The sequence below is a fragment of the Rosa chinensis genome, unplaced genomic scaffold (genome assembly GCF_002994745.2).
Source record: "Rosa chinensis cultivar Old Blush unplaced genomic scaffold, RchiOBHm-V2 RchiOBHmChr0c29, whole genome shotgun sequence".
Lineage (NCBI taxonomy): Eukaryota > Viridiplantae > Streptophyta > Magnoliopsida > Rosales > Rosaceae > Rosa > Rosa chinensis.
In genome coordinates this window covers 25,905-37,250 of record NW_020126840.1, presented here as the reverse complement: position 1 = coordinate 37,250, position 11,346 = coordinate 25,905, and the positions used below count along the sequence as shown (strand labels likewise).

Below are 11,346 nucleotides of genomic sequence, written 5' to 3'. Positions count from 1 at the left end.
ATCTAAGTTGCCAGACAAGTAACATTCTTAACAAATGGCCAGTGACTCATTCTTAATGACATAACTTTACTCGATCGACTTCTTCAACAAGATTCAATTTGAGTTGAGAAGTGTTTCTATTTCATTCTGAAGATTTGGTTAGAGGCTACATTTGAATTCTGCAGGAGAATATTAGGCAGAAAATTAGGTTTACTGTTGAAATCAGAGAGGTGCTATTTGAGGAGGTTTTACTGTGCGATGCAGAGCCTGTTTGCTAAAATTCGTCTTAAAATGTGTCTTAGAAGAAGAGATTTGATTCTCAATCAGAACACCGCAAACAAAGGTATTCTCAGTTTGGTTATTTCTACTTTCCTTGTGAATAAATACAAATGACTCAATGAACTGTTATAGTAACATCGATCCGGACAAATTCTTGGGAGTTTTACATAAATTAAATGATATATTGGACTCACCAAATAGTGAAAGCTGGTTTGTCCGTCACACTATGTTGGACTCTCCAGCAACCAACTGTATCATTGGCAGCTAAGGCCTTAAGCAGTTATCATGTGCTCTCTAGGCATCCTGGTTCCAGTCAGTACATCCCTGATTACACGTAGTTCAGCTAAAACTTTCCCAATCTCAATTCGTGCTTTGGGCAAATGCACAGAACAAGCAACTCCTATCCTAGCAATGGAAATAAGGCACTCTTCAACTCTTCGTGTTTCATCATTTTGGACATCATTCCTATTGCTTGCAGGATTTGTACTAGTGCTCCTTTCCTTTTCTTGAAGAAGCACAGGATCATATATTTCTTTCACACGTTCAGGCAAAGCCATCAGAACAAAATTGTGCAAGTCGATGTCGTCTGTAAACATGTCATCTGTTGGCCTCTTACCAGTAAGCATCTCTAGTAACAGGATTCCATAGCTATACACGTCTCCGTAGGTGTCAACCTTACTTCCCATGCCATACTCTATACATTATTTGCATAAAAGCATATTGGTTATAGTCATAAACTAAAATAAAGAAGTTGCATTTTCTTGTAAATCTCAGGAAAGAATTTGAAGCATTGGTCAATTCAGTATTACCTGGGGGAATATAGCCAATGGTACCCGTTATCGAATTGGAAGAGCGTTCTAGCGAAGAAACCGGACAAGAAGTGTTCGGGAGGTAACTTGCCAAACCAAAGTCACAAACACAGGCAGTCATGTCTTTTTCTAAGAGAACGTTACTGGGCTTTAAATCACAATGAACTATTGGGGTGTGAAAATAATTGTGCAAATAATCCAAAGCGCTAGCTACGTCAATGGCAATATTTACCCTTTGGATAAGATTCAAATGCACCTCCACAATGGGTAGCTCAACTACTCTGTCAGCTGAATCATGCAGCCACTCATCTAGACTTCCATGCATCATATACTCAAAAACCAAAGCTTTGAACTCATTTCCTTGAAAATCAATACTAGAGCAAGCAGTCACTAGTTTGACAAGATTTCGGTGCCTAGTGTTTTTCAAGAATTGACATTCAGCTATGAAACTATTAGAAGTAGTCGCGTTTTGAAGATTGAGTACTTTGACAGCAACAATTCTTTCTTTTGGCTGATCGAGAACTCCCCAGAACACAGAACCAGAACTACCGGCCCCAATCAAATTCCAAGAAGAGAACCCACCAGTTGCTTGAAAGAGATCTCCATATGACAACTTTAAGAATGAAATGTCCAATGATCGTTCTGAAGTTGACTGAACTCTTGCTTTTCTTTGCTCAACTCTTTCTTTTCTGGATCTATAGAGGCGTACAAAGCACACCCCTAGGATAATCATTCCAATTGTCCCACAAAAAAATGGGATAATTGGTTTATACTTAGAAAATGATTTTGGCTTATTTGAGTTGGATCGATTAGAGATAAAATTGAGCAATCTTAACTGAGGTACACCTCCACAAATTCGTGTGTTTCCCATAATAGAAACCACACTTGTATTCCTGAAAACTCCTACTTCACCTTCAAAATCATTAAAGGATAGGTTCAAATTGAGCAAGAAGGTGAAATTCTGCAAATAATCGGGAATTGTTCCAGACAAGTTGTTACGAGAGAGGTCAAAATCTTGAATCTGCCGCAAAGAACTCAAAGATTCAGGAATTCTCCCATGCAACATGTTTCCGTTCAGGTGCAAACTTATCAAAGTTGTGCATCGGCTAATTTCTTTGGGGATATCACCTTCGAAGAAGTTGTTCCCGAGGTGTAGTACTTGCAGCCGGGACAATCGACCAATTTCTTGAGGAATGGTGTGGTTGAAGCTATTGCTTTGAAGATTTAATGTCCTGAGAAAGCTCAAGTTTCCGATGTGTGGAGATAGAATGCCCATCAGGTGGCTGGACTGGAGGTCCAGAACCGTGACTCGCTGGTGTCTTCGGCCGCAAGTAATCCCTCGCCACTCATCACATAAGTTGGAGGAATCATTCCAGGAGCTAAGGATGCCCAGAGGATCACTGACTATTTCAGATTTAAAGGCAAGCAAGGATAGTCTTTCCACCTCATTTCCTCTTAGATTTGAAGAGGCCAAGTTGATGATCATCAGGGGGAACAGTAGCATATATACTAAGCAAATCCTCACTCCCATGCATGAGATCTCCATTAATTTAGGCCAGAAAGTTTAGCTCAGTTTTTGAATTTGGGAGCAGAGTTTAAAATGAAAATTTCATGCAAGGTTTCTCAAGTTGCTGTGAAGACTGAAGAGAAAAAAAATGGTGAATAGCTTGAGTCTATAGACCACAGATTTGCCAATCTTATCATAAACAAAGTCATCCGTGTGAAAGGGGGACTAATTCTATGACTCATTCAACCGCAATTCACTCTCAATCTACACCAGTTTTCTTTTCTCCATTGAATTTTCAATCATATACAGTTGACTCCAGTCTTCAGCTGGACTAATGAGCTATAGAAAAATAATAGCCACATAGGAGGCGTTGAACATGCACGTAGTGGCCTCAAAACCCCGAAAATTCCAATTCTTGATATCTCAGCTAAAAATGAAATCAATGGCGTCTTGGAGACCTTAGAGTCCGCGGATTGGTATTTTGACTGGGAAGCATGATTATATATCGATGTTAATTTCTTTATTAATTTAATGTTTTATTATTCATTTAGGTAGTTAGACTTGTTTAGGGTAAAGCTATGGTATGTTAACATTTCTCATACATCAACTATTTTTACCACTTTAAGAACTCATGTGACCACTTTGAGGACTAATATTACTATTTTGAGGACTCATATGGTAAACTAAGAAAATTTACCACTTTAAGAACTCATGTTACCACTTTGTAAACTAATATTACTATTTTGATGACTCATTTTACCACTTTTAAAGCAATTGTATGCATGTCATACGTTAACACATTGTAGAATTTTCCAACTTGTTTAATTCAACGTACATATGCATCGTAAAATACAGTATGATCAAATTTGCATTATAAACCAATATTAAACAACAGCGATGCTTCTATGTTTCAGATAACATTTTCTTGGCATGGCTAACCCTACTATGACAAATTGTGATGTGTTATCTTTATGAGATCCCCCTTATTTAGTGTTCTGAAATTTGCACGAGGATCAGTTGGTATCCGGCATTCTTAGCATGTTAAGATTTCAAAATTAGAAAATTGGATTCATCCACTATGTAATATTAGTTAAGTGCTCAACTGCCTCAACAGTAAATGGAACACAGCAAGACTGATGTGCACTATGGCGCACACGCTTGACTAAAATATAAGACCATTCTGCCACATTTTCCTACAAACCTGGCTTCATCGACCAGCCAGTTTTTTATGTAACTCAATACTATCAGAGGTGTTTTGGTCTTGATTTGATGGAAGTTATCAACTATTCTCTAATTTTGGAAGAAAATTCGTTTTCCCTCCCAATTTGCAAAAAAATAAAGGGGTGAAACAGGACGTGGCTACAGACAAACTTGTGAAATCACCCTCTATATACTCTGCCTCTCTTTGGGGCTCCTTCATGGTTTAATGGTTGCCCACCAAGCTGGTATTAAGGATTGAATATGATTCCACCAGGCAATGATCAAATTGTTTGATTCCAGCTGGTTGTCATGATAGGGGTGCTGATACAGTAATTTGGTGGCGCACATCTAGTAAGTTTACTGTCAATCATGCTTAACAGAATTGCAAGCATCTTTGGAAGCTGCTCATAAATGCTTCACATAATTGCTTTGTCGTGGAAGATTTCTTACTAATGAGCAGAGATGGAAAAGGAAATTAACTTCTGATCTTAGTTGACATTTCTGTGACGGAAATGTGGGATGTAAATAGCACTTACTTAAGAAACAGCAGAAGCAAGGGATCACCAAATGGTGCAAAGATGTAAAACTACAAAGAACACAATAAATCTAAAACAGATGAAGGTATTCCGGGAAAATAACTCATTAATATACTTCAAAAGTCATATTTGAGTTGTACAACATTCTTCTCCAAAAGTTTCCATGACTACTTCTCTTCAATAATATATCTATATGCTAAAAGCTAACGATGGTAACACCGAGACATACAAAAAGCAAAGGAAATTTTGTTCTATGACCAAAACAAACAAGGAAAATGTCTCCTCGACTCCCAAGCAGCACGATTCTATGCAACAAGAAATGCACCCCTTCTTTATCCTGTTCAACAACAACAAAAGGACCAATTAAAACAGTAAAAGTATCAGATCAGTCCTCATGAATAGAAATACAAAAAGCAAAGGAAATTTTGTTCTATGACCAAAACAAACAAGGAAAATGTCTCCTCAACTCCCAAGCAGCACAATTCTATGCAAAAAGAAATGCACTCGTTCTTTATCCTGTTCAACCAAAAAAAAAAAAAGGACCAATTAAAACAATAAAAGTATCATATCAGTCCTCATGAATAGAAATCGAGTCATCAACCATACACAAAATCCCTTAATTTGAAATGCAAGAACCAGAAATGAGAAAATATGAGCATCAGATCAATCCTCATGTGATTTGAAGAACTATGACTCATTCGCTAGGTAGTGAACAGGAGCTTTTCCTCTTGAAGAACATATCACGCAATAAAAGTTATTTGGTTAAAGCTATGAGAGGAATACCAAAACAATTTCGAAGGTTTTATAGGTAGCTTTCGGGGTTTAGTTGAGACACTTAGACCCCCATATGGTTATCCTCTAGTATGAATACTAAATATACCCTTAATTTTGTCTCCTCCCAACTGTCTTCTTAATATCAAATCTATCCAGTTGACATCAATCTCTTCCTCGGGACCCAGTTCTATCCATCACCATCACCACCCAAAGATCTCAATTTCTTTCTGAACCATATTTCGCTCAATCCAATCATCATGACCCCCCAGCCCCCTAATCATTTGATTTCTCCACCCGGACTACTGTATAGCGCACCACCAACATAAAAGAACCTTCCTCAACCTGACCCTTATACTCACACAAATATGACACACACCTAGGTTTACACAGAATGGTTGTACTTGATTGTTATTTAGTTCAGACTAATATCGCTGTGGTGGGCACTTGTCCACAAGGCTTGTACTTGATTATGTATTGACAAGATATAAAGACTACTTTACATATATCATTACAGGGACAGGTCAAGGGAACATTTTCTGCAATACTTTTCCTTTATTACCTTGGCTGGATGCAGAAGCTATTGATCATAAGCAGCAGGACAAAAAAAAAATTGCACCCATAAACATACTGCATCTGCATGCAATCTGCTATTCATTCTCCAATACATGTATGATAAATGTGAATATCAACACACAGGTTTTTTACCTTAGAAAGCTGCCGACGCATCAATGTAGACAAAGCCGTATCAAGAAGAATTCAACTTTCCAAGGCTTGCTTTAGCCAAATCTAGTTATTCTGACCAATACCCACAATGAAGAAGGAAAATTGCATCAGTAGAGCTGTTTCCAAGCCAGAGAAAGTCACCTTAGAAGTTGATAGAAAAATTTCTACTCTGTTCAGATGCCGATGCTTTCTGGATTGTCGTATGGAAAAATAAGCTCCCATTCTTCTGATACACCGTCTGTAGTTAAGGAAAAACAAAATTCACATTTCAGTAAAGTAAGAAAGCATTCCATCCACAAGAAAGGATGAGAATGACAACTGGGTTTTGAATTTATGTAGTAAAGAATGAAAAGTGAGAAACCTCAAGAAAACTAAAAGCCAGAGCAGATTAAAAATAAAATCAAAAGAGCAAGCCTACTCATTTTTTAAAATCTTTGACTAACAATTCAGCAGAAAATGAAATTGTCACATGCAGACCCCGAGACTTAACTGACAAGCTTGATTACATATGACAACATCAAAATTTTAACAAATAACACATTTAGGAATCCACAGAGATTTAAAAGAAACTGCAATCACCACAACCCATGAAATAGACATTCCACTAAAAAATAATAAATTAGATGCATAGTCCATAAAGCAAACCCACAAAGAAACCGTTCTTTGAAATATTTTTGCATGTAATTCATAAAACTTCCCTTAAATCTCCGTCGTCTAATTATTATTACAAAGTAGTTTATTACTTTTCTCATTTCTCCAAACTCTTTCCTACTCTGAAACTGGGCTAGGAGTATGGCTACCAAGTACAGCCAATAAAACCCAGATTCCGCTTGGGTCTTTCACCCTAGGGACTAGGGACTAAGGAAATAAATCCCTTCTTAATTTATTGCTGGTTCCTAACCAACACATTCAAGTATTCTTCCTTTTCCATTCTTATATTCTTTTCAATAAAAGTTCAAAACCTGCAGAATAACAAAACTGATGCAAAGATAAAACAGTTCATACATAGGGGGCACCTGTAGTGATGATATTATCAGAAGTCATAGCTCTCAAAGCCTAGCAGCTAGCGCCTTAGCAATGATATTAGAAAGGTTGGTTATCAGACTTATGGGTCTCTAATTCCAAATTTTCAAAGAACTGATCTGCCTTCTGCATTAACTATTCTATTTCTGAAAATAAATAAATAAATTTCCAAAAGACCTTGTCACAGCATCGCTGAAATAATAGCACTGTAAAACCGCCAGGTCCTGGAGACTTATCCTTGCAGCAGCAATTTGAAACTCAAAATTGAGCTTATATTCACCTCAATTTTGCCTAAACTTGTGCCCCACTCCAATCCTTCAAGACCCCAGCAAGTTCTCTCAGAGCTTGAATACAATCTTGCATAATTAAAGCGATCCAACTTACTCAATTAAGTTTCTCAAATCTCAAAGCAATCCAAGTCTCAACTACCCCTTTTAAAAGAGAAAAAATTAGAAGTCCTCAACTACTCTAACTTACTCAATTATCTTTTCCTTCTCCAATTAGTCACTGTATGAAATTTAGAGTTGTTGACCCTACATCACTTCAACTACCGCAGTTTTTCTCTTTGCCTCCATTACTCCCCTCTATAAAGACCAATTAACCAAATCTATTCCTCGAGGAAGCCTGTCCGTCCTCTTCTTCATTCAGGCCCTCCCTCTCTTCCAATACATCCATATAGTCAGCTGTACATCCAGCTCTTCTTTCTTTCCCCTAGTCTCCCAACCTTTACTCCATTCTGTTAGTTTTCTTTTTAAAATTTAGGCTTAACCCTCCCATCTTGAAACTCCCATCATCCCACCACTTATCTTTCACAAGGGAAGCATGCTCCAACCATATATCTTGGCTCTATAGGCCTCAGACCCCATATTACTTTTGGCATGCCCAACGAATTGGATAATGATCAAATGTTACCTTGGAAGAGCAAGCTGCCTCAAGTTTACGAATTTGTCTCCCCTCGACCATAAAATCTATTGAATCTGCAGCAAACTGCTTCTTACCTCATATTAGAGGAAGTGAACTTCGCATTGTGAAGAACTCCATCACAAATATTGGCGCCCAAAATGAAGTTACTAAATTTTTTCAAATTTCACTTTTGCATTTCACCCATTGATCTTTCGGAAGTAAATCTGACCACATGAAAATATCCTCCTACACACCAACATGGCTCACGGTTTGCTAACTCCTCCCAAAAGCTACACTCTAGCTTTATAAGGCCAATAAACACTGGATAACCACCAGTTTTGCACCTATCTGTTCTAGTTTAACTGAAATAGAAAGCACCCACTATGGATTCCACAACAGAGATCTACTTAGTAATATACTAATATGTAACATCACAATACCACATCGTCTACCACATTCTGATAGAGAAATCCAACACTGGAATTTGGAACCTTCACCACTTGCTCTTTCCTAATGCTCACCAGACCACTTTTATTCCAGGCATTCCAGCTAATAATCTTCATTCATACCTTTTTCTGTCCCCTTTCCACTTCCTGCACCCTTCTTCTCATCTTTTACTTCAAACAAGTTATCTCTTTTATTCCATCTTCCACTTGCGCCGATCATACCAGCACCACTTCTACATAGCTGATCCTTCACTACTTGCCTTTTTCTACGGCCCGCCACCCCACTTATATTCCATGGATTCCAGCTAATGATCGTCATTCATACCGTTTGCTGTTCCCCTTCTTACTTCCTGCCCCCTTCTTCTCATGTTTTACTTCACCTGAAATGTCTTTTACTCCATCTTCCACTTACCTCCTTTTCTACTTCTTCCCTTAGCAACAACACCCCACTATCCTCCAATTGAAATGCTGAGAAGCCATTCTGGCCAGCAATCAACCATTCCTCCTCACTTTGCTGATTGACAATCCTAGCAAATATCATTCGACACCAGCATAAACTTCAGTATTTCTTCTTTTGTAACATGACGGCTGCTCTCCAGAGATTGCCACCTTAAGCATCTGTTTTTCAACTGGCAAAGTGGTTTCCTTCGCTAATTCTTCCCTCTCATGTGCTCAAATAAGAAAGTCCTTACATCAAAATCAATCTCATCCATGATTTAGTCATTACCTCCATCAGATGAGACATCTCAGCCATATTTGAGTTGCTTCGTCCTCCGAACAACCTTCAATTCACTTTCAATTGGAAAATCGCTCCAATGAAAACCATTCCCATCATCCTCAGCCCTCACTTCTCATCCAAATCAATTGTTCTCCAATTCATGTGTTTATCCTATGTGATGGAGGATCTACATGACAGAAGCCAATAAAAGTTTAAAAGAGACGTGGCAAAGAAGGTTCTTTGCTTCTCTCCAGGTTTGTGTGATGCAACCTAATCCTAGGTGTGATTCTTAGAACCTACTGGTCTAACTCCAGTAGTTAATTTTCTGTTTCTTGAGTTCACAGCAGATTATTCCGACAACATCCTTACTTCTGCAGGTTCGTCTATTGGTCCTGCATCACTATGATTTCAGAATCAATCAACTGTTCAGGTACTTTGGACTTGTGTAAAATGAGACTGTCAGAACGAGGTGTGATGCTTCATTGTAGCCATTTGCATGAGCTTCAGAGCAGCAACCCCTTACCAAACTCATTTGTCAATATTCTGGTCTGAATCATCTTCCCATACTCAACATCACTGTTCTCTGCCCTTAACATCAAGACATTTATAATGTTTCTGACGCACTTGTTCGGACTTTAGTGGTACCCAAGACTATCACAAATTCTTTCTCACCTTCTTCCCAATTCTTTTATTTTTGATTTTGTTATTGAATCATCAAGAATAAGACAAAATCAAAAGATTTTTTCTCTCCACCTTCTAACTCCTAATTTTCTCTCAATTTTAGTCAAAATTTTCCAACAAGATTTATGTGAGGCCTTGGGAAGTTGAATAGGAGGAGACAGGAGAAATAGAAGGTGGTGACAATGAGTCGGTGCTAAAGGAGGGGGAAAAAAGAGTAATGTTCGATTTCTGAGAACTCAAAACGAACTGGTGGCAGCAGAAACTAGTGATGAGTGATGGGAATAGTATTTACATGAATAAGTCATCCAACCTAAAGTATAATCAACACAAGCATTGAGGATGCTTATTCTTTAGTTAGATGTCTTTGGAAACCAATTATCACCAAACTAATCAGCAAATAGATTGCTATCGATGAAAGTTAATGTAAGTATGATTTGACTAAAGTGCAAATAATGCTCAATTCTGACTAAAGTTCGGTATGAAAGTAATTCATAGAAATTTGAAACCTGCATTATAAGATGTACAACTAACCAATATGCTAGAAAGAAAAAGAGAGAGACTCTTAGCAGTGATGAATTGCTTACTAATTAACAAAACTCTACAGCATATCAAAATGAACAACTAGTATATGCAAGCCCCTGCTTTAGTGACTCTGAATCAATTGCTCATACAGTTATACTAACCTCATCGGCAGCACAGAACCTAAATACGTCTTAACAACTATTCATCAGTGCATATAATAGAGTCCAAATGGTGAAGCAGATTCTGAAACTCTCAAATGCACAAATCAAATCCAAACCTGAAGGAATAGCTACAGTGTCTGCGTAACCAAACTCCCACCCCCAACTTCAAATTTTTTTTTTTTTTTCCAAAACCAAATAGCCAAAAATTTCTACTCAAACACGATTCATATACTATTCCAACGCATTCATAAGATTGGGTTGATGAAACAAATAACAAAAATCATAAATTTTGGATTTTATTTTGGGAGAAGAGAGAGAGAAAGAAAGATACCCGGGACGATGAAAGAGCATTGAGCTCTGCTATTGTAACCTCGTGGCTGCCAATCTGCTTCACGAGATCGAATTTGGGGTCTCCTGCTGCCATGTTTGCCTTCAACGACGACGGAGGAGAAGGAGCGCTTGCCATTTCTTTTCTGTTTTGGGTTTCTGAGAACTTCACCACCCAAAAAGTAATAGAGTATCATTACCAAAAAAAAAAAAGGTAATAGAGTACGAATGGAGTATTGTCCCAACTCCCAAACATTCTACCGCTTAAAAAAGAAAAAAAAGAAAATGTTTTTAAATAAATATAGAAAATTACACACAAGTGTTAGAGCAACTCCAACAGCTTTCTTATAATTTTTGTATTATAGAGAAGCAAAAATCAAACTTTTAGCCTATTTTTTTTCTCCATCTCCAACAGATTCCCTAGGTTAGGGTAATCTATAAAATCTCTATATTCTTCTTTAAAATTTTGGAGAGTTTGCTGTAAATATAGGGAATTTAGTTTTCTCTCTCCTCACATTCCCTAAAATAGAGATAGTTATAGGGAATCTGTTGGAGCAAAAGAGACTCATTAATCCCTAAAGTAGAGAGAAAAATCAAAATATAGGGAATCTGTTGGAGTTGCTCTTATTTTGAAACTTTAATTAGTCATAAAACCATACAACTTTTTTTGTCTTCATAAAGCCACTTGCATCCTCTAATTTTTCCATCTCTGACGAATTTACCCTTTTACCTAAGAAATCAAGCATTTAATATCAAAT

The 11,346-nt window shown here is 37.5% G+C and overlaps 1 protein-coding gene and 1 long non-coding RNA gene across 2 annotated transcripts; both read right to left on the bottom strand.

The window, feature by feature from the left end:
• Positions 1-464: 464 nt before the first annotated feature.
• Positions 465-2,157, bottom strand: LOC112181343 (putative receptor-like protein kinase At3g47110). The gene is made up of 2 exons (XM_024319729.2): positions 1,068-2,157; positions 465-952 (listed from the first exon to the last, which is right to left on the bottom strand). Exons 1-2 carry the CDS (start codon positions 2,131-2,133, stop codon positions 531-533), a joined length of 1,488 nt encoding a protein of 495 aa, XP_024175497.2. The 5' UTR covers positions 2,134-2,157; the 3' UTR covers positions 465-530.
• Positions 2,158-4,396: 2,239 nt separating this feature from the next.
• On the bottom strand, positions 4,397-10,810 carry LOC112181345. Its single transcript, XR_002928806.2, has 3 exons — positions 10,593-10,810; positions 5,790-6,045; positions 4,397-4,826 (listed from the first exon to the last, which is right to left on the bottom strand). It is a non-coding gene; the product is annotated as an uncharacterized LOC112181345 (long non-coding RNA).
• Between the last annotated feature and the right edge of the window lie 536 nt (positions 10,811-11,346).

Excerpts from the sequence above, each read along its gene's own strand:
- LOC112181343 (XM_024319729.2), bottom strand. The coding sequence starts at position 2,133 with ATGTTGCATGGGAGAATTCCTGAATCTTTGAGTTCTTTGCGGCAGATT. Across the intron at positions 953-1,067 it reads CATTGGCTATATTCCCCCAG|AGTATGGCATGGGAAGTAAG; the intron begins GTAATACTGAAT and ends AATAATGTATAG.